This window comes from Chiloscyllium punctatum, chromosome 5 (genome assembly GCF_047496795.1).
Source record: "Chiloscyllium punctatum isolate Juve2018m chromosome 5, sChiPun1.3, whole genome shotgun sequence".
Classification (NCBI taxonomy): domain Eukaryota; kingdom Metazoa; phylum Chordata; class Chondrichthyes; order Orectolobiformes; family Hemiscylliidae; genus Chiloscyllium; species Chiloscyllium punctatum.
This window is the reverse complement of record NC_092743.1, coordinates 117142849-117167527: the sequence shown is the minus strand read 5'-3', so window position 1 is coordinate 117167527 and position 24679 is coordinate 117142849. Positions and strand designations below refer to the sequence as shown.

General features: G+C 40.5%; 1 protein-coding gene across 5 annotated transcripts in view; it reads right to left on the bottom strand.

Moving 5' to 3' along the window:
• The window catches only part of amph (amphiphysin), a 222572-nt gene extending 199233 nt beyond the window's left edge, over nt 1-23339 (bottom strand). For 2 of the 5 annotated variants that reach the window (XM_072571180.1, XM_072571181.1), the window contains exon 1: nt 23048-23338. In XM_072571180.1, the coding sequence (XP_072427281.1) occupies nt 23048-23119 (72 nt within the window). In that variant the 5' untranslated portion in view covers nt 23120-23338. Of the gene's footprint in view, nt 1-22424; nt 22565-23047 lie in introns of those variants that run through there. The other 3 variants (XM_072571182.1, XM_072571184.1, XM_072571183.1) reach the window with 3 other exon arrangements.
• Nucleotides 23340-24679: the final 1340 nt, after the last annotated feature.

Genomic DNA, 24679 nt, shown 5'->3' with positions numbered 1-24679 from the left:
GCAGCCAAGACCTTGATGCCCACTGGCTCTGATATCTAAGTGGTGCTAGGTTTTAAGGTCAGCTCCTCTGGACTACAGAGGATCTTGGACTGGGAGGTGAAGCATCCAATTGTCGTGGCATGCATTGATGTCACCATATAGGTAGGACTAATGAAGAGGTTCTGTTGAAAGACTGAGCAGGTGGGGTTAAATTAAAACGTAGAACTACATTTGAAAGATAATCTCTGTATTGTTGCCTGAGCTACAAGCAAATTGGCATGGGATAAGTAAGATTAGGGAGTTGAAAGCATAGTCTAAAGATAGGTGTGGAAGGATGGGATTTTGATTTATAAGGCACTGGAACCAGCACTTGGGAGAGGGGGAGCTGCACTGACTGGGCCCATGATCCTGGTGAGTCATAATATTAGGTGGTGCTAGACACCACGTGTCAAGAAATTTGGTACAATATAGAGAAAGTATAAGGCAATATTTCAGGGCAGCCACACAGTAATACATTCTGTTTGCCGAGCTGGGAATTTGTGTTGCAGACTTTTCGTCCCCTGTCTAGGCGACATCCTCAGTGCTTGGGAGCCTCCTGTGAAGCGCTTCTGTGATGTTTCCTCCGGCATTTATGGTGGTTTGTATCTGCCGCTTCCGGTTGTCAGTTCCAGCTGTCCAGCTGTGATTCAATCACATCGACCTGGACCCAATATACCGACTACTGCAGCGGACAGTTGGAACTGACAACCAGAAGCGGCAGATTCAAACCACCATAAATGCCGGAGGAAACATCACAGAAGCGCTTCACAGGAGGCTCCCAAGCACTGAGGATGTCACCTAGACAGGGGATGAAACGTCTGCAACACAAATTACCAGTTCGGTAAACAGAACCACAACAACAAGCACCTGAGCTACAAATCTTCTCACAAACTTTGAACACAGTAATAGAAAACAGAGTGTGATAGGAATGGACATAAATGTACAATCATACAGTGTAACAGCAAGTATGATCAGCTTTCAACTAGGAAAGATTAAATTTTGAATTTGAATTAGCTTTATTGTCACATGTACTCAGATGAGTACAGTGAAACATTTACAGATTGCCACTTATGGCACCATCTTAGGGACAAAAGTATCTAGGTAGATTCTTCAGTCCAAGTTCTTCAGGATAAAAAAATAGAAAATAAATAAATAAAAGTCCACCTTTGTAGACTGCAGGAATAAATTAGAAAATAGAGAAATAAAAATTCAGAATCACAGTCCTTCCAATCCAGTCCACATTGGCATCTAGCCTCCAGTCTGCACTGGATCTCGACTCCAGACCATACTGGGCTTCACCTTGTGATTCTCGAGGCCAAAAGATCACACTGGAACTACCTTGAGACCGGAAGTTCACATTGAGGCCATGCCTGAGAGACTGCTATGTATCACCAAAAGGCCACCACCATGGGCCGAAAGATCAAGGAGACAATTCAGGCGGAGAGACATTGAGGAGTCCAAAGATGAAAATGGAAACAATAAGAAACTATTTCAATGTGCGCAGAGGCAGGAAGGGATAGTGTGTTAAACAGTACTAGCTCATCAGAGAGTAAGATCCAGGCAAGAAATAGTTATAAATATATAAATTTGAAGTCACTTTATCTGAATGCATGGAGCATTAGCAATGAGATAAATGAGCTAGTGATACAACAGAGATAAATACATTAGATGTAATCACCGTTACAGATATGGGGCAGTGTTTGTGTCCCAAATTGGCTGCATTTCTGTTTCTCCCATCGTTGACAAAACATCAGGTAAAATAGCATCAGGTTGCCAACCTGATATCATCACACCAGGCTCCAATAACATGGAAGGAGACAAAAAAACTGCAGAGGTTTGTCTACTAATAATATGGAAGGCATGCATTTGCTGATATCAGCAACCTGTCGACCATTTTGTAGTAGTTCATCAACAAGCTGTTAACAATCCAATTGTTCACAACTTTCCCATTGCTCTCCCCTCCCCCCAAGCTGCTGTTGTTTGGCTGTTGGATTGAAAACAGGCTGGAAGTCTTTTCTACCAGCTACACTGAGACAGCACGAAGACATTAGGAAAGATCTGCCACCAGGAACTTGGCTGAATGTACCAGCAGATTTTTGCTGGGAAAGTTGGCAGTGACTTTTATTTGAAAGGTTTTTATCAGAATCGCTATTGGACGTTCATTGAATAATAAAGACTGATTCTGAAAGTGGGGTCCTTCACAATTCTAGCCATGACTAATGCATTATCCCTCTACCACATGACGTCCTGGACCACAGTGCCAATTGGGCATGGAGTATGTCTATGAACAACAGGTTCCCAGAATCCACAAGTTATGTATTCGCACCAAGCTGTGATTCATATTCCTCTGTGAATGTAGCTGCAATAAAAATTCAACACATTTTTTAAAATCAGATTCAAATTCACAAGTGCTGACAATACTGTTGCATCTATAAACAGACATGAGAAACAACAGACATGAGAAACAACAGACCTGATAATAACTGAAAGGTTGGAAAAGTGCAAGTGATAGAGATTATGGTTAGGAAGAAAACTTCTTTGTTCATATACTGCACAAGTCCTATTTGGACATCCAATGTGCAAGGGTCAGACCCTGTTGAGAAATGTTAAATCTCGCACATGGTTATAAGGCAACCAAGGTTGGAAGATAAGTATTCCAGAATACACAACATTTTGAAAAAAAAACAAATGGAATGGGAAAGAAGGACCGTAGTGCCTAATTACGAAGTATGTCAGACAGAACCTTGGCATGGAAAAGCAGAATCAATATAAATCAAGATTAGGAATAACAAGGGTCAGAAGATGCTGGTGAAAGTAATTTATGAAACAACTAAAAATAGTCATTCTGTTGGACAGAGAACTAAACAAAAAACCTTTGAAATTTGTTAGAGAAGTAATGTAATAGTTGTTGTGGATTTTAATCCTTATGGAGACTGGACCAAATTGGTTAGCACAGCGTGGAAGATGAGCTTGTAGAATGCATTTGTAATTGTTTAATGGAGCAATATTTTGTGGAATAAACCATAGATAAAGCTATTTTAGATCTAGTTTGAGCAATGAGACAGTGCTAATAAGTAATCTCACTGTGAAATAGTGATCAAAACAGAATTGAATTCCACATTACTTTTGAAAATGAACTGGCTAAGATTAATTGACAAACATATACAGCAGTAAATACATTATAGGAAACATTTAAAGAAACAATTCAAAATCTTCAACTTCAATATATTACATTGAAAAACAAAACTTCAGTGAGAAAACTCGAAACAGGTTTATCAAGGAGGTGAAGGATAGGATGAGATTAAAATAGGAGTCCTGTGAAGAATGCAAGAAGTAATTCTAAGGGATGGGAGTGTTTTAGAAATTAGCAAAGGGCCACCAAGATGTTGATAAAGAGGAAAATAAAAAAGAATATGAGAGCCAACTAGCCAGGAGTATAAAAATAGATTGTATGAGCTTCTACAGGTATATTTTAAAAAAGGAGCGAACATAAACTTAAGTCCCTTAGAGTCATAGAGTCATAGAGATGTACAGCATGGAAACAGACCCTTCAGTCCAACTCATCCATGCTGACCAGATATCCCAATCCAATCTAGTCCCACTTGCCAGCACCAGGCCCATATCCTTCAAACCCTTCTTATTCATATACTCATCCAAATGCCTCTTAAATGTTGCAATTGTACCAGCCTCCACCACATCCTCTGGCAGCTCATTCCATACATGTACCACTCTCTGCATGAAAAAGGTGCCCCTTAGGTCTCTTTTATATCATTCCCTTCTCACCCAAAACCTATGCCCTCTAATTCTGGACTCCCCCACCCCAGGGAAAAGACTCTGTATATTTATCCTATCCATGCTCCTCATGATCTTATAAACCTCTATGAGATCACTCCTCAGCCTCCAATGCTCCAGGGAAAACAGCCATAGCCTAATCAGCCTCTCCCTATAGCTCAAATCCTCCAACCCTGGCAATATCATGTAAATCTTTTCTGAACCCTTTCAAGTTTCACAACATCTTTCCAATAGGAAGGAGACCAGAACTGCACGCAATATTCCAACAGTGGCCTAGCCAATGTCCTGTACAGCCGCAACACCTGTACTCAATATTCTGACCAATAAAGGAAAGCATACCAAATGACTTTTTTACTATCCTATCTACCTGCAACTCCACTTTCAAGAGCTATGGTTTCTTGGTTCAGCAATACTCCCTAGGACCTTACCACTTAGTGTATAAATCCTGTTAAGACTTGCTTTCCTAAAATGTAGCACCTCGCATTTATCTAAATTAAACTCCATCTGCCACTCATCAGTCCATTGGCCCATCTGATCAAGATCCCCTTATAATCTGAGGTAACCTTCTTCGCTGTTCACTACATCTCCAATTTTAGTGTCATCTGTAAACTTACTAACTATACCTCTTATGCTCACATCCAAATCAAGCAGAGGATGGAGATTAATACAGGATATGAGACATTGTTGTGGTTCTGTTCGCCGAGCTGGAAATTTATGTTGCAGACGTTTCGTCCCCTGTCTAGGTGACATCCTCAGTGCTTGGGAGCCTCCTGTGAAGCGCTTCTGTGATCTTTCGTCCGGCATTTATAGTGATTTGTATCTGCCGCTTCCGGTTGTCAGTTCCAGCTGTCCGCTGCAGTGGCTGGTATATTGGGTCCAGGTCGACGTGTTTATTGATTGAAATCTGTGGATGAGTGCCATGCCTCTAGGAATTCCCTGGCTGTTCTCTGTTTGGCTTGTCCTATAATAGTAGTGTTGTCCCAGTCGAATTCATGTTGCTTGTCATCTGCGTGTGTGGCTACTAAGGATAGCTGGTCGTGTCGTTTCATGGCTAATTGGTGATCATGGATGCGGATCGTTAGCTGTCTTCCTGTTTGTCCTATGTAGTGTTTTGTGCAGTCCTTGTATGGGATTTTGTATACTACATTGGTTTTGCTCATGCTTGGTATTGGGTCCTTCGTTCTGGTGAGATATGTGGGTGACACCTTTGTAATCATTAAAAACACAGAAATAGAGAACACACACTGGATCATCAACGCCACACTCACAGGAATCCAATTCACTCAAGAGGAAGAAAAGGACAACCAACTCCCATTCCTAGATGTGACGGTACAGAGAACACTGAAGAGAGAATTCACCACAAAGGTATACAGGAAAGTCATACACACAGACCAAGTCCTAAACTATGAAAGCAACCACCCCAACACACACAAAAGAAGTTGCATCAAGACACTGTTCAAAAGGGCCACAACACACTGCAGTACACCAGAACTACAAAAAGAGGAAGAAGAACACCTATACAATGTATTCGCCAAAAACGGATACCCGCGCAATTTCATCAACAGATGCCTAAGGGAAAGACAATGGAATGAGGACATGCCACAATCCAAAGGACTACCCACACTACCATACATCAAGAGCATTTCTGAACTGACAGCCAGACTACTAACTCACCAGAACGAAGGACCCAATACCCAGCATGAGCAAAGCCAATGTCGTGTACAAAATCCCATGCAAGGACTGCACAAAACTCTACATAGTACAAACAGGAAGACAGCTAACGATCTGGATCCATGAATACCAACTAGCCACGAAACGACATGACCAGCTATCCTTAGTAATCACACACGCAGATGACAAGCAACATGAATGCGACTGGGACAACACTACTATTATAGGACAAGCCAAACAGAGAACAGCCAGGGAATTCCTAGAGGCATGGCACTCATCCACAGATTCAATCAATAAGCACATTGACCTGGACCCAATATACCGACCACTGCACTGGACAGCTGGAACTGACAACCGGAAGCGGCAGATTCAAACCACTACAAATGCCGCAGGAAAGATCACAGAAGCGCTTCACAGGAGGCTCCCAAGCACTGAGGATGTCACCTAGACAGGGGACGAAATGTCTGCAACACAAATTCCCAGCTCGGCGAACAGAACCACAACAACGAGCATCCGAGCTACAAATCTTCTCCCAAACTTTGAATGTGAGACATTGAACAATATTTTGTGTCTGACTTCTCAGTACAGACAAAAATTGCATTTTAGCAACAGGGTAACCACAGGAAGTGAGAAAAATAAAGGGATATTATTATATGTACTGGAGAAATTCAAGAGTCTGAAATCTGGCAAATCTCCAGGATCTGGTGACAGAGGGTTCTACAAGAGGGAGTGTAGAGATAGAGGGTTATGAGTGACTCAAGCAGGGCTCACATTTATTGCCCATAGCTAGATGCCCTTGAGAAGCTGATGATGCTGATCTGATTGAACTGTTTGAGTCCATGTGTTCAAGATGGTCCCACCATGCTGTTAGATGGGGAATTCCAGGATCTGACCTACTGATAATGATAGAATATGCCAAAGTTTGGTTTGTGATTTTGAGGAAACCTACAAGTCCCTATTAGGGCTATCAGGAGGTTATTCAAAAGAAATCAAGAGATATTCAAGCTGGAATTTAAAATTGAAAGGTTTAAAGTAATACATATGGATACCAATGGTGCTAGCTGATTGAAACATTAAGGGCTTGGCATTGAAAGTATTCTTGCTCATAGATATGAAGTAAAACTAGAAGCAAATACCTAAGTGATTCAAATTCTGATATAAAAGGCAACTGAAAATCTTTAAGATTCTTGAGCATTTCCCAGGGTCAGGGTACAGTGTCAGTTGGGAAATATTTTACAAGGTAGTTCACTACTTTAGTAAATGGGACTTAGAACTGGAATCCCTGTAGGGAATGCAAGGGGAGTTTTAAAACAACAAAGATAATAGCACCATTTATCTTAGTAAAACATGGCAAAGTGCTTTATGTACACTTCATTAAAAAATGACAAAATACGGAAATGTCAGATAGTTGTACACAAAATACTCCGATATATTTAAGTTTGAAATGTTGAGGAAATAATTGCCAGGGAAGTAAGCAACAAATAGCAATGTGGATATTAATGTATCTTTAAAACCAGCATACCGCTGTAATTATCTGGGACAGATGAGTAGCTTCTCATTAAAATGGTGTTACTTGATGGTTGGTGCTCATAGTAAAGATAAGTAAAAGAGCAGATTTAATTACTCGAAGAATAAATGATAATTCTTAAAAACATCATGCCAGCTTTATGGGAAAATGCCTGATCTGGTTAGCTTTCTTTTTCAGATTATTAGATTCCCGAAAGTGTGGAAACAAGCCCTTTGGCCCAACAAGTCCACACCATCCCTCCAAAGAATAACTCACCCAGACCCATTTCCCCATGACTAATGCACCTAACACTATGGGCAATTTAACATGGTTAATTCACCTTTGGACTGTGGGAGGAAACCAGAGCACCCAGAGGAAACCCATGCGCTCACGGGGAGAATGTGCAAACTCCACATAGACAGTCTCCCAGGAACCCTAGTGCTGTGAGGCTGCAGTGCTAACCACTGAGCCACTGTGCCACTTAATTCTGGCCTTTTATTCTATATTGTACTTTCAAGGTTTATCATTTGATGATAAAACCATGAAATACAACACTGTGCACTCAGACAGGCTGTAACCCATGGGTTGGGCTTCAGTTGTAGGCAGCTATCAGACTGACCTTCATGATTTAACTCAGGCTTTGTACAAACCATGCACCAAAGCACAAGCAACCCAGTCCTGCTTGTGTTTGTATTTCTTATTCTCCAGCTTATCCTATGTACATTTTGAGGGACTGGAGTTTGGGCTACTTTTAACGCTATTGCCTCATGCAGGAAAAGAAAACATCTAAAGCCAAACACTAAAACCCATTATCAGTAGCTTCACTAACCTATTTTTCTATATCGGTAGCTTGATATATTGGCTAATTAACAAGAACATGTATTTAATTTTTATTATTAGTATTGAGGTTCCATGGTGCACACTTATATTCCCCTTGAATACAATGTGTCAGCAGAGTTGGCCTTAGATTGAGTTGCATTGATATCAAGAAAAACATTTTAAGAAACGACAGTGCTGTGGTAAAGGAGAATTAGAAAGCAATACTGACTATTCATCAATAGCAATGTTAACAAACTCATCACTGATCCAGAACGTTCCAGTCAAGTAACAAACAACCAAAGTCACTGTAACCTTGTTGAAACGAAATAAAACTTATGTTCATTTGACATGGTGCCTTACACTAGAGGATTCCTATAATAGCTCTCCAGGTCCCAGTATTTTAAACAGCTATTTGAAATTGATGACGCATACATTTATTCCCACTCAGCACAGCTGGTCGTAAGCAGTTTTACTTTGGATGCTTTTTGACTGTACACTGCATGAAACCAAAGCAAACTGTTAGTGGCATAGTGTGGTGTTGGTACCACAAGTAATGTTTGCTCTTTATTGTTCAAATTCTGTCATTTCTTGGTGCTGCTTCATTAAAGATGCAACCCACTTCCAAATTTTTACTTTTCTGTTCAAATACAAACCTAGGCTGCAGACAGTTCCCAATGTCACCTGAATATCAGCAACCCACAGATAGTCATGAAATCAAAGCGGCAAATAGCATGAAAACAGACCCTTCGGTTCAACTTGTCCATACCAACCAGACTCCCAATCCAACTCAACATTTCCCAGCATTTCGCCCATATCCCTCTAAACCCTTCCTATTCGTATACCCGTCTTGGTGCCTTTCAAATGTTGTAATTATTCCCGCCTCCACCACTTTCTCCGGCAGCTCATTCCATGTACACGTCACCCTCTGTGTGAAAACGTTGCCCCTTAGGTCCTTTTCAAATCTTTCCCCTCTCACTTTCAACCCATGTCCTCCAGTTTTGGATTCTCCTACCCTCGGAAAAGGATCTTAGCTATTCACCCTATCCATGCCTCTCATGATTTTACAAACCTCTATAAGGTCATCCCTCAGCCTCTGACACTCAAGGGGAAAATGCCCCAGCCTTTCTCTGTAACTCAAACCCTCCAGTTCTGGCAACTTCCTTGTAAATCTTTTCTGCACCCTCTCAATTTTAACAACATCCTTCCAAGGGAAGACAAACCAGGATTGTACGCAATATTCCATAAGTGGCTTCACCAATGTCCTGTACAGCCGCATGACAACCCAACGCCAAATTCAATGATATGACGAATGAAGGCAAACGCGGCAAATGCCTTCTTCACCACCCTGTCTAATTGCAGTTCCATGTTCAAAGAACTATACACTTGCACCCCTCTGTTTCTTTGTTCAACAACACTCCCTCAGGCCTTATCATTAACTGTATAAGTCCTGCCCTGATTTGTCTTACTAAAATACAACACCTCACATTTATCTAAATTAAACTTTATCTGCCACTCCTCAGCCCATTGCCCCATCTGATCAAAGTCCCATTGTACACTGGACAATCTTCTTCATTGTTCACCACACCACCTATTTTGGTGTCACCTGCAAATGTACTAACCATATTGACTATATTCACATCCAGGAGGTTACTCCTGTAAGTCGTACACTAACCAACAGAGGTCACTTAAGCCAATGACCCTACCAACTGCAATATTGCTCACAGAGGTCAGGGCCAGATAATATTTAATTTATTATTTTTAGGGGACTCAACATGACTGTTACCCTTGCAATCTTTTTAAAAAGGTAATTATTTATATGTGAGTCTGATCACTGGTAATGGTGTGGCTGTAACTTATTACTTAAGGCAAAAAGAGGTCTCTCAGCAGTACATTTGGTTTGTGTTAAACTCAATGATAAGGTATAACACCATGCATTTCTTTTAGCTAGAGATAAATGTTACACAGTGTTAAAATGATAAAAATTATATTTGCAAATGACAGCCCTTTTTTTCATTTCTTAGCAACCCATTATATTTTCCGTATTCTTTTAGAATCCCTTTACAGCAATTTTGAAGGGTTGACATTGTTAAAGAAAGATATCAGACAATTTCTACTCGGCAAGAACCGATGGACAAATGACTAAATAATCTGTTTTATTAATGTTGGTTGTGGACAACTTTGGACTAATTGTTGATGGAACTCCCTGTTCTTCTTTCAATGGAACTGTCAAATCTTTTATGTTGACTTGATAGAGCAGACAGAATCTCGATTAACATCTCATATGAGACATGGAATATGCAACCATTTTTTATCAAGGTCATTATGTTATTGCTGAATATCCCACTTTCAACATTCTGGGTGTTAACATTAACCAGAATCTCAATTAGATTCACCACATGAATAGGAGGCTAGGAATCCTGCAGCAAATAACTCATCGCCTGACTCCTCAAATCCTTTCCACCATCTGTAAGGCATAAGAGTGTGATGGAATATTTGTCACTTGCCTGGATAACTGTCACTCCAAAAACATTCAAGAATGTTGACACCATACAGGACAAAGCAGCTCATTTGATTGGCACCACATCCATAAACATTCATTCCCTCCACCACCTAAGTATAGTAGCAGTACTGTGTAGCAAATACAGGGTGCAGGAATTCACCAATGCCTCTTAGACATCACCTTCCAAACCAATGACTACTGCCATCAAGAAGAACAAGAACAGAATACACTCTCTATAAGTCCCTCCTACCAAGCTCTTCACCATTCTGACTTAGAAATGTATCATTGTTCCTTCACCATCATTGGGTGAAAAACCTGGAACTCAATCTCTGAGACCACAATGGATATAACTTCAGCATACCATCACCTTCTCAAAGGCAACTAGGGATGGCCAATAAATGTTTGATCAGCCAAGCCCATGTCCCCTGATTGAATAAAAAACAAGCAAATCGGCAGCATTGGAAATATTTGGAAAGATGTTTCCTGTCCATCATTGAAGGATCCTGAGGTCACGTGTAGCACCTTGCAACAATTCTCATCTTTAACAATTTGCGCATCATTCGACTTTTACTGAGTTTTAGAATACAAGATCCATGCTTATACTCAATTTGCTGAGTTTTAGATCCGTTGAACAACAAATCATTCTTCAGGTAACTGTTGCTTTTCAAAACTTTGCATTTTTCGAGCACAGAGAGAAGCAATGGGAAGATTCCTATGAATATATTAAAATGCAGGTTAAAAAAACAACAACTGGGTTTCCTCGGAGTGATCCTCTAACTTTCCAAAGATATGCAGGTTAGATGAACTGGCCATAATAAATTACCCATGGGTGGGATGCTCTTCAGAGGGTCAGTGTTGACTCAATGGGCTGAATGGCCTGCCTCCACACTATAGGTATTCTATGATTCTATGAACTAGCCACCATGCTTCTCCTTATACTCATGATCGTCTAGAGCAGGCTAATTAGCAGACTGACAGGCTAATATGCAGACAGTACTTCTACAGGCTGCAATCATGTCTATTCCAATTATTAAACCCATCTGGCTGGTGCTTTTTCTGGGTTCCCACAACCCATATAACAAAAGGGTAGATTATCATGCTTGCGCGTCAACCCAGAATTAGAATCAGAGGTCTGTCCTCCACTTGCAAGGACTAGCACTGCACTTTCTGACCATTCTACTTCCTTTAAGCTTTAAAGGCTCAGTCTCTCGTTCAGATGAAATGATAAGATGTACCATGCTGGCAAATGTATAGCATTTCAAACTGTAGTTGCAGATTTCTTGCTTCTCATCATTGCAAGGAAAACATCTGCTTACTTAACCAGAATCTTACTTAAAATGGTAAGCTGCATAAATCTAATATCACATGTTGTCTTTCCTACTTGTTATCAACAAAGTGATTTTTCACAGAATTGAATATTTAGCAGTTTCTACGTTCAATCAATTTTAAAACAAAAATAACAATGCATTGCGAGCTAATAATTTAGAAGGTACAGACCCACATAAAAGAGTTTGGATTCAATTTGAAGAGCTCAGTGATAGTCATACTATTGCTTACATAATTAATCAGGTGTTTTGTTCTAACCTGATTACCTGCTGCAGAATAACCACAATTTTAGTGTAGTTGTCTCAAACAAGGCAAACGTAACTCTCAGTAACAATAAATGAGTAGTCATTAAACCAGAGAGGTTTACAGGGCAAAAAGAGATTAAGATGCAAAATTAATTCACTGACTTGCTCACTTTTTATCATCATCTATCACTGTCTATGTTAAACATTTAGCCATTTCTCTTTTAAAAAGGTCCCCGTATAAGCTACTGCCTGTGGCAAAGCAATGCAGTCTTCACAAACTTTCTATGTAAAGACATTTTCCCTAAAGACTTTTCTTGCTCTCTCAGTAAGAATTTTAAAATGGTAAGAATCAATAATGACTAGTCAACATTTCCCAAGCCATTAAAGAGCTAGGTAACTAATAAAATGTTGTAAAGAAATTTGATAATCCAGCACTAACTCAAAACTGTTGGAGAAAATATCTGAAGATAAAGGCTAATTTCCAAAAACAATGTTGACGAGTGCACAGAAAAACACAAATATGTTTTTAATGGTAGAGGGCTGAGATAAGATATCTTCAAGGTATACAAATGGATATGATTAGATTCCCTACAGTGTAGAAACAGGCCTTCAGCCTAACTAGTCCACATGGACCCTCCAAAGAGTAACCCACCCAGATCCATTTCCCCTAACTAATGCACCTAACGCTATGGGCAATTTAGCATGGCTAATTCACCTGACCTACACATCTTTGGACTGTGGGAGGAAACCCAAGCAGACACAGAGAGAATGTGCAAACTCCACACAGACAGTCACCCAAGGCTGGAATCAAACCCGGGTCCCTGGCACTGTGAGGCAGCAGTGCTAACCACTGAGCCACCATGCCGCCCACAAATCTGAAATCTGCCAATTGACAGCATCAACAATGTTGGCTGTATTCTGAGAACATACTTACCTTAAAGAAAAGCAGAAAAGCAAAACTTGAATGTATTTAGAGATATGAGACAAAGTAATAGGATTTAAATACATATGCAAAATACCCTGTGCTGAGAGAGACAGAAGCATTAGATAGAATGCAACAGTATTGTGATCATATTTTACAAAGAAGGCTAATCTAATCATTCAAAATGGGTACAGCATCTTGAAAGATGGCTCCCAAGAACCACATGACAGTCTATGGTTGATTCACTTCAGCCAGCAAGTTAAAAAGGCAGATGTGTTATCTCAGTATCAACCAGAAAGGGAGACATTTAGAACTTGATTAACTTTTGGACAATCAGAATGCTCCTTGTAAAGTGTGAGAATTCAAAGCATCTGAAAAAAAAGGAGACTGGAAGAACTCCTACAGGGAAATTCAGAATAACTAATTTTGCTTGTGTGGCACTGATTTATCAGACATTAACATCTTAACTTTGGATTTTGTGAGACTTTGTTTTAAACAAGAAATCTGCAGTAAGGACTCTGAGAAGACATTTTCAGAGAGAGAAGCTTCTCAGCAAAAAAGAATTCAGGAAGAAGGTTTTCTAAAATCAACCACAGTTCGTTTGAAGAGACAAGTGCCATAGCTGAAAAACATGTGAGAAACAATGAATCTTTTCTCCGTCTCTTAAAGCTTGCTCTACCAACTGTACAACTACAGAGGTTATCATGGCTGCCAAATCTGACTTCAGGTTTTCAATCCCTTTATCTTGGAAGGGGGATTCTTCAAGCAAGTAATGCGACTATGATGATAACTGATAATAATCTTATTATCTCTTGAAATACATTTTATCCAAATCTACTTTTAATCTTTGTTTCTGTATTTTATCTGTACGCTGTATTATGTTTTAAATTAGTAATTTTCTGGAATTCGGGGAGGCGGTGGTATATTAACAATTTTACTGTGCTAGTAATCGAAATCCTCAAACTAATGTTTTCGAGACATGAGTTCAAATCTCATGATTGCAGCTGGTGAAATTTAAACTCAATTTTGAAAAATCTGGAATTAAAAGCACCAATGCAACCATGTGACCACTGTCAATCGTCGTAAAAACCCATCTGCTTCACTCCTCCAATAAGGAAGGAAATATTCCATCCTTACTTGGTCTGGCCTACCTGACTCCAGAACCCACAGCAATGCAGTTGAAATCTTAACTGCAGTCTGAAATAGCTAGTGAGTCACTCAGTTGTACCAAACTACAATAAGGTCAAAAGAAAACAAAGAAGTCTGATGGCATCATTCAAACAAGGAAGCAACAAAATCTCCTGCAGATTAGCACCTACAGCCTACATCTCCTTCCCCTGAGCTGATGAACATGTTGAACATCACTTGGAGGAAGCACTGAGAGTGGCATGGAAACAGCATGACTTCAGGGTTAGGAATTTCAAGATCCATCACTAAGAGTGGCTTTGTGGCACCAATGCTGACTGAGTACGAGAGCAGATAGCTACTAGACTGTGTCTGCAACAGAAAGACTAACAAAAGAGAAAAATCTCCTTGACCTTGTCCTTACCAATCTACTTGTTGCAGATGCAGCCAGCCATGACAGTATCGGTAGGATTAGCCATCATAGAGTCCTTGTAATGACAAAGTCCTGCCTTCATACTAAGGATACACTCCATCATGTTGTGGGGCACTTCAACTGTGTGCTTCGCAGGAAGATCTAGTTATACAAAGCTGGGCATCCATGAGGTTTTATGGGTCATCAGCAGCAGTAGAATTGTTTTCAGCCACAATTTGTAACTTCCTTGTCCACATATCTGCCACTCTACCATTGTTATCAAGCTGGAAGATCAACCCTGGTTCAATGCCGAATGCAGGAAATCATGTCAGGAGATATACCAGACATTGTGAAGAAAAGAAGTTCAATGCTGTGAAGCTTCACCACAGGACTATTTGCATATCTAACAGCAGAGGTAGTACACAATAGACAAGATTGCATGATTCCACAACCTACAAATCAGAATTAAGCTCTGTAATCTTGCTAAATCCAGTTGTGGATGATGATAGACAATTAAACAACTAACAGGAGGTAGTGACTCCACAAATATTACCATTGTTATGAATGGGGAAGCCCAGCAAATCAGTGCAATAGCACTTGCATCCATCTTTACATAGTAGTGTACAGTGGATTATCCAGATCTGTTTTCAACTAGATTGCATCCCTCCATGTGACATCACAAAATGGCTGTAGACACTGGATGCTGCAAAATCTATAGATTTTAACAACTTTCCAGTAATAGTACTGAAGACTTGTACAACACCAACACTGGCATGTATACAGCTGTGTGGCAAATTATCCAGGCCTGACCTGAAAACAAATCCAAATTAACTAAGTGCCACCTTATCAATCCACTCTCAATTATCAATAAAGTGATGGAAGGGGTCATTGACAGAGCTATAAGCAGCATTTGCTTAGCAATAACCTGCGCACTGTTGCTCGAGTTGGTTTCTGCCAGGGCTACTCAGCTCCTGACCTCATTACAGCCTTGGTTCAAACATGGACAAAAGAACTTAATTCCAGAGGTGAGGTGAGAATGTCTGCCCTTGACATCAAGGCTGCATTTGATCGAGTGAGGTTTCAAGGAGCCTTTGCAAAACAGGAATCAACAGGAATTGGGGTGAAAACTCTGTTGGTTGAAGTTATATCTCAACCACAAAGGAAGACGGTTGTGTTTCCTTGAGGTCAATTACCTCAGCCCTCAGACATCTCTGCTTGTGTTCTTCAGAGAGTGTCCTAGTCCCAACCATCTTCAGCTACTTCATCAATGACTCTCCCTCCATCAATAGGCCAGAAATAGGGATCTTTGCGGATGACTGCATAATGTTCAGCAGTTATTGATGACTTCTCAAATACTGAAGTAGTTGTGACCATGTAGAGTAAGAAGTGGACATCATCCAAACATGGGCTGATATGTGGAAAATACCAGTTACACCAAACAAGTGCAAGGCCATGACCATTTCCAACAAAACAGAATCTAACCACTGATTAATTCACCACTATCAACTTCCTAGGGGTTACCTTTAACAAGAAAGTGACTGGACCCACCATATAAATACAGTGGCTACAACAGCAGTTTAGACACTCAGAATTCTGTAGTGAGTAACTCACCTCCTGACTCCCCAAAACCTATCCATCAACTGTACAGCAGAAATCAGGAGTGTGATGGAATAATCCCCATTTGCCTGAATGAAAGTAGTTCTTCCAACACTCAAACATTTTGGCAAAATCCAAGCTGCCAACTTGACTGGCACCCTATGCACTACCTTTAATATTCACTCCCTTCACTCCTGATGCATAGTTGGTAACATTGTGTACAATATAAAAGATGCACAAAGTCTCCTCTGAGACCACCTTCCAAACTCATTCCCTCTACCATCCAAAGACAGTAGAGGCACAGGAACACCAATAACCATATGTTTCCCATTAAGTCACATACCATTCTGACTTGGAAATAGACAATAGACAATAGGTGCAGGAGTAGGCCATTCTGCCCTTCGAGTCTGCACCACCATTCAATATGATCATGGCTGATCATCCTTCATCAGTATCCTGTTCCTGCCTTATCTCCATAACCCTTGATGCCACTATCCTTGAAAGCTCTATCCAACTCTTTCTTAAATGAATCCAGAGACTGAGCCTCCGCTGCCCTCTGGGGCAGAGCATTCCACACAGCCACCACTCTCTGGGTGAAGAAGTTTCTCCTCATCTCTGTCCTAAATGGTCTAACCCGTATTTTTAAGCTGTGTCCTCTGGTTTGGCACTCACCCATTAGCGGAAACATGTTTCCTGCCTCCAGAGTGTCCAATCCTTTAATAATCTTAAATGTCTCAATCATATCCCCTCTCATTCAGTATATTGCTGTTCCTTCACTGCTGCTGGTTCACAATTCTGGAAGTCTGTTCTCAACAGCACTGTGAGCATATCTGCACAGCAAGAACTGCAGCCATTCAAAAACACAGCTCACCACCTGTGGTGCTATTAAGAAGAAAATTCCAGGATTTTGGTTCAGAAACAATGAAAAAAGAGTGATTAGATTAGATTACTTACAGTGTGGAAACAGGCCCTTCGGCCCAACAAGTCCACATCGCACCGCCGAAGCGCAACCCACCCATACCCCTACATCTACCCCTTACCTAACACTACGGGCAATTTAGCATGGCCAATTCACCTGACCTGCACATCTTTGGACTGTGGGAGGAAACCGGAGCACCCGGAGGAAACCCACGCAGACACGGGGAGAACGTGCAAACTCCACACAGTCAGTCGCCTGAGGTGGGAATTTAACCCCGGTCTCTGGCGCTGTGAGGCAGCAGTGCTAACCACTGTGCCACCGTGCCGCCCCGGTGATAGACTTCCAGTTCAAGTTGGTGCATTAGGGATGGTAAGGTAATTAGGGATGGGCAATAAATGCTAATCTTGCCAATGATGCCCTTATCACATGAACATAAAAAGGTTGAGTAATAAATTAACCTTTGCTCATGTATAACTTAAAACGTTGCTTTCTGTTATTTTCAAATTGTAACATGCAAAAACCTAAAGAGGGAGCAAATGAGTGATGTAAATTTCTAGTTCATGGGTCACCCCTGGGGAAGGTGCCTGGTGAAGTTGTCATATAGGTAAAGCAGTAGAGATAATTCTGAAGAAGGGTCACTGGACCTGAAGGGTTAACTCTGCTTTCTCTTCCCAGATGTTGCCTGACTGCTGAGTTTTGCCAACAATCTCTGATTTCATTTTTGAAGAAAAGAAAGAAATAAATGACAAAAAGTATGGCTTGAGTTTATGTAATGCCTTCCATTCATGAGGAATAAAAGCCTGTCCACCATCTACAAAGCACAAGCCAGGAGTGTAATGGAATGCTCTCCATTTCTTCAGATGAGCGCAGCCCCAACGACACTCAAAAAGCTGAACAACATCCAGAAGAGCGTAGCCTGCGAGATCATTACCCTACCCACCTTCTTAGACATTTAATCCTTCAAACACTGATGTACAGTGTCAGTAACATGTGCCTTAAACAAGCTCCATTGCAACAACTCACCAAGCCTCTTTTGACAGTTTCTTTCAAACCCGCAATCTCAATCACTTAGAAGGATAAGGACAACAGATACATAAGAACATGACAACCTGCAAGTTTCTCTCAAGCAATGCACCAACCTGAACTGGAAGTCAATCACTCTTTTTTCATTGTTTCTGGGCCAAAATCCTGGAATTTTCTTCTTAATAGCACTATAGGTGTACCTATATTTTTGCAATACAAGTTGCTCACTTCCTCTCCAGGGTAATTTGGGATTGGCTTATAATGCCTATAACTCATAAAACAGTAAGAATACTACACCTTAAATGCAATGCAATATTTTATATGTGTGGTATTGTTGTAAAACAGAAATCAAACTACACACAGCAATCTCCCATAAAAAGCAGTGTAATAATGGCTAGATAATCTATCTTTAGTAATGTTAATTGAGGGATCAATATCGGTCAAGGTGGCAGAAGTGATTTTGGATTACTTTAAAATGGATCAAATGGCCTTCTGTGTTTTAAACACAAATGGTTCCATATGCATTTGGAAAAAAATGTGTACGAGATAGGGCCTTCACCACTATAAACGTCCTCAAAATGTTATCAGACAAATATGGACACAAAAGAACTGGTAAGCAAAAGCTTGATTAAAGATATTGTTTTAAGGAGCATCTTAAAAGGGGGGTCAAAGTCATAGAGTCATAGAGATGTACAGCATGGAAACAAACCCTTCGATCCAACCGTCCATGCTGACCAGACCCAATCTAGTCCCACCTGCCAGTACCTAGCCCATATTCCTCCAAACTCTTCCCATTCATATGCCCTTCCTGATGCATTTTATGGATGGAATGAGCTGCCAGCCTCCACCACTTCCTCTGGCAGCTCATTCCATACATGTACCACCCTCTGCATGAAAAAGCTGCCCCTTAGGTCTCTTTTATATCATTCCCTTCTCACCCAAAACCTATGCCCTCTAATTCTGGACTCCCCCACCCCAGGGAAAAGACTCTGTATATGTATCCTATCCATGCCCGTCATGATTTTATAAACCTCTATAAGGTCACCCCTCAGCCTCCAATGTTCCAGCCTATTCAACCTCTCCCTATGGCTCAAATTCTCCAACCCTGGCAAGATCCTTGTAAATCTTCTCTGAACTCTTTCAAGTTTCACATCCTTCCAATAGGAAGAAGACCAGAATTGCACATCATGTTTCAAAAGTGGCCTAACCAATCTCCTGTACAGCTGCACATGGCCTCCCAACTCCTGTACTCAATACTCTGACCAATAAAGGAAAGCATAACAAATGCCTTCTTCACTATCCTATCTACCTGAGATTCTACTTTCAAGGAGCTATGATCTCCAAGGTCTCTTTGTTCAGCAACACTCCCTAGGTCCTTACCCTTAAGTGTATAAGTCCTGCTAAGATTTGCTTTCCCAAAATACAAATCCCTCAGAAAGGGTTGTTTAGAAGGGATTTATAGAGCTTAAGGTCTAGACAAATGAAGGCTCGATTTTTAGTGGGATTAATAAAATCAGGGATGCAAAGACACAAGGAAGGCAGAGTTCTTAAAGGGTTGGAGGGTTGGAGCATGTTACAGACATTAGAAGGGGGAAGACCCTAGGTAGGTTTGAACGAAAGATGATATTTTGTTCAATCAAACCATCCTGCAACATTGAAGATGACAGAAAGACTTTCACAACCTCACGTTATACAAAAGTACTTTATAACACTTCAAACATCCTTCCATTGTTTGTGTATGGGAAATGTAACAGCCAATTTGGGCACAGCAAGGTCCCAATAGATGCAGTAGATGACTAGATTCAGTGTATTAGTGATGATATCCGAGGGGTGAAAAAAATTGGCCAGAGCATCAAACAGAACCTGATTCTCCATCTTTGAAATAGTGTCAATGAAATTCAATGTCCATCTAAGAGACTTCAGTTTAACATCTCATCTTAAAGCTAGCACCAGCAATGGAGCAGCATGCTGGAGTGTCAGGCTTAGATAAGCTTCTGGAGTAGGACCTCAATGACTGATCTTCTGACTGAAGGGCATAAGTTCCACCACTATACAACTTACAAATCATTTAGTCCTTTTTTACTAACTGAATTTAACTTAAGAATGGGAAGTACCTTTCTGAAAATATTTTTAAAGGCATACTTTATACGTTTTAGTGTTCACAAGGTGAAGATGATGATCTGTAGTTGAGATCAATTTACGTTCAGAGTATCATGCACCTGTGATGAATCGAAATGAGAAAAGCTGCATGTCCAAAAAAGAAATCCACCATGACACTTTGTATGTAGTTTTCCTTATAAATGTCTCTCATTATGCTTGGGGCACAATGAATGTCTGCTATTTTGATAATATCAAGGAAACAGATGTCAAACAATCATATTTTGAGTTACCAGTAGATGAAAAACAATTCCCAAAGCACTAGTTTTTGTTTAGAATCTTATGGCGTTTGCTAAAGTTGGTGTGCAGACATTTTTAAAAAATAAACTACTGGACATTAGGCATCTATAATTCTAACATTCTATGATTGTATAAAGTTCTCAGAGTTGGGCATTATTGTCCAGATTGCTTTGGTCAAATTTTACTTGATGTACCTTATATTACATGTTCAGAAACTCCCCAACAAAATGGAGATAGATATACAGAGATTAGGAGTTATCCCTCACTGAAAAATATATTTAGCTAAAATGTACTGTTGAACAAGTGCATTGGTGAAAACACATGATCTCTAGATATCATGGAATGACATTGCAATATGTTCTATTGCCTACCCTTACTGTGTGCTCTGAAAAATGTCTTACTGTCTACTCTGAACTGCAATATTGAGGATCTGCCACCTCAAAGATCACATTAAAGTTAACGTAATAGTTTCCATTACATTTTACATCCACATCACTACGTTAATATCTCTCTATGCAAGCTAAATGAGAATGAACATGATAGGTCAGAGACATAGCCAGTTAGACCTACATACTATATATACACACGTATATATAAATAAAATCAATGAATTTCCAGTGCGTTTTGAAAAATCTCAATCTAATGGTTTCAGTGGGGCACTTAGAAGGTGACCTTTACAAGCAATTTGCACTGCACATCCAATAGTAAATTAAAACAGTTTCATGGCAACATCTTACTTAAAATGAGTTCATTGAAAACCCCTAGATAATTCAATCTCATGAAAGTGTTTGATGCTATGCAAGGAATGACGCATCCACCAAGTTAAGAAATGTACTAAATGCTTGAGTTAGTCAAAAACTACTGTCTCACCTTAGATGTGGCACTGAATAAATTGAGGTGCAAAAATATATTAATAGCTACCTTTAAATCTCATACTGCACTTTTAAAATAAAGTAGTGCACAATTTTTATTTTAATTTGTCATACCACATTATTAAGTCGTCATACTAATGTACTGAGTGAAGATATCCTTTGCAGTATTAACAGAAAAAACTGCATTTAATATCAGCAGAAATTGATAAGTCCTTGAATGAAACAAGTAACATTATGCGCATATTACTGTTGTGATCCAATCAATAATAACAGAAAAGGTCAGACTTCTCTCTCTGTGAATTAGTGCTAAGCAGTCAGCTCACCCCCAATGAGAACAACATTCCCACTGACTGCGAGATGTAAACCAAATGTTCTCGTCACTATTAAGATGAAATGAAATTAAGGCTTTTTTTATATCCATCCGGTCGGTCATGGGCAAACGTAATAACATGCCCAGCGTCTTTGATGTAAAATGAAGAGAACAAAACTCGACTGGGGATTAGAGCGGCTGAGTGTGTGGAGATATTAAAGGAAAGGAAATCCTCTTATGAAAGCCATGTGGGGGCGGGGATGAGCACCAAGCACTGAACCGCTCTCAATTTCTCAAACGCCTATTGGGATGTGAAGAAAGGCCTGGTTAACTCTTACCGCATACACACAGACGACAGACACACACAGACACAGAGACAGACACACACACACAGATACAAACACACATACACAGAGACAGACAGACGGACACACACAGACACAGACACACACAGGGACAGACAGACACACACAGATACAATCACATACACAGAGTCAGGCAGACACACAGACACAGAGACACACAGTAACAAACACACACAGGCACAGAGACAGACAAACACACAGACACACAGACACACACACAGAAACAGAGAGAGGCCGGCTACTTAGAGAGCCTTTACATGCAGTTTTTAAGTCGGAAACTGGAACTGTGTTGAGAATACTTGATGCTTAGGCCCAATAATTTCAGCAGGTAAATGTATTTAATTCCATTCATTTTGGCGGGCGGCAATAGGAAAAAGGGGGATAACACAAATTATCTCGGGAAGCAAAACATTTCCCAAATAGACTCGGAATGAAATGTAGAGATCCTGATGGTCCAACTTCTCCCAGCATGCTTTCACTGGACTCTTCCTAATCCCAGCATGTTTGACTTTTACAGGTTGTTTCTGTTTGATTCCAAACGGGGGTTTTGATACTAACTCGGTCCTAACCTTGCGGGTCCAAGAAGCAATCGGATTTTGGGTTACCTGGCCTGACAACTGAACTGTAGAACGTGCACCCGAACCGAATCCGCGCTCTCTCTCTCTCTCTCTGTGATGGCGACAAGAGATCGGATTCTACGCGTCCCTGTGGTAAACCCAGCACCAGCAAATCCCGGTCCTTCCGTGCTCTGGTCGAGCTGCATCTAGCCGGATCAGATCTGCAGAGCAGGCGGAGCGGTGCCAGCAAACTGAGCCCAGACACATCTTGCTTTCCCTCTGCCTGGCTTCTCTTTACCTCCCTCGCTGGCCTCTCCATCGCCCTTCTATTTGAACCTCTATTCCCTTCTCTCCTCCTTCTTTTCACCCCCGCCCGGCAACCCTTTCTTATTTGCCTCTTCTTATTTCCTCTTCAATCATAACTTCCACCCTCCTCACGTTCCCCTTCTTTTCCCCCCTTTATCTTGTTCCAGTTTCCTCGCTCCTCCACTCCCCGTGTCCCCTCGCTCTCCGCTGGTCGCTGTCCGCCTCTTGGTGCTGAAACGTTCCGTTCAATGCAGCTCTGCAGCAGCGAGGGCAACATAAAACCTGGGGAACAAAAGCAGTCTTCTCGAAAGGAAACCCCAGAAGCCGTGGCAGGGAGAAAAAGGTGACCCTTCTCCGCTTCTTACCTTTTCCTGGGCCCTGTTCAGGCGTTTCTGAACGTTTTTAGCGAAGACTCCTGTTTTGATGTTGTCCGCCATGGCTTAGCTGTGCACTTGTCCCAGTCCCCAGGCTGTACTGGAGCAGGCGGCCACAGCTCCGACTCTTAAAGGAACCTCAACCCACCCTGCACACATATACGTATGCAAATACACACAGGGCAAAATACTGTACTTATGTATTTGTGCATACATGCTTATCCATTTAAACAAATTATAACTAAATCCAATTCATTGCGCGTTGAGATATTCACGTGACAGAACGCAGTGAAATTTTACCAGTAAACAAGGAGATAAACAGGCATTATTAAAGAATCATCCTCCAATGTATTTGAACAATCAGAAGAATGCAAACACCTACACATATCATTTGTGTAAATATACAAATGTACGGAAATATGCCCTAGAAACAAATTATTTTACTCTTACTAATTTATTATACCTTATAAATTGTTCACATTTCGAACACTGTATTCATGCATATGTACGCTCGATTTGTATTTATAAATGTAAATCCATGCGTGGTGATTCAGAACCGATATTAACCGCACTAAACCTGACACGTGGCACGAATGCACACGCTGTTCAATCTGTAGTATTCCCTCAGGAGAAGTTGGTTACTGGTTATGTCTATGTATTCGTAATTTATTTAGATGTGAAACTAGCACTACTGGGAATGTTGAGAATAATTCACAAAGTGGCGTTTATCTATGGATTTTGTTCTGTTCCACATTTCAAATCACATGCATTTCCATTTCCCATAAAAATTGCATTTCAGAAAAAAATAAAGGCTTCATTTACCTAATGCTAAAGAGATGTGAACCTACTAACCTACGTTCCTTAAGAAAGATTTCAAAACCTGCCCTTACATGTTCCAAAGGACCACCTTTGTGGGGGCAGTTGGGCATTGAATTGCTTGACATTGTTCCGTGGAAGAGGTAGCAATAAACCTTTTCGGAAAAGCAATGAAGAGATATGTGATGAATTAAAGTAGAACTTCCTTTGGGAGGTGGTAATTGAATTTAATTTGGTCAACGTAGGAAAATGTACCTTATATTCACAATTTTGTTCTTTGATTATTTACTTAATATTTTTTCAAGATCACAGATAGTCCTCTAGCTATTTGAATTTCACCACCTCCATCAAAGTCCATCGGTTGCATTGCCTTCTGCTGCTTACTGATATCTATATAACATTTTGCCAAATTTGTTTATGTCAGTTTATGCGTTGATAAGCACTACATAATCAGAAAAGTCTGGACCAATTCCCAAAGATCTGGACTCCTCTGAATACTGGTTATGATCATTTGGCCACTGATTAAGATCTGACCTAAACATTATCTCCTCTCCTTAAAATACATATGAAAATTAGTGGATGTCTCTTTCTATGTAACAACAAAATTCACTTTGCAATGTCTTGGGAATTCAACTCACTAACTGTCAATGGGAATTATTTCCACTGAGTAACAGTAAACAAAATATTCAGTTTTATTCAGACTGTAGAAATAGTCATACATTAATAGACCAGCACTACTCCTGCTTTTCTCAGAACCCCTGCCTTTCTAGTTTGTGTAGCCAGGTCCCACACCAAGTGCTTCCAGAC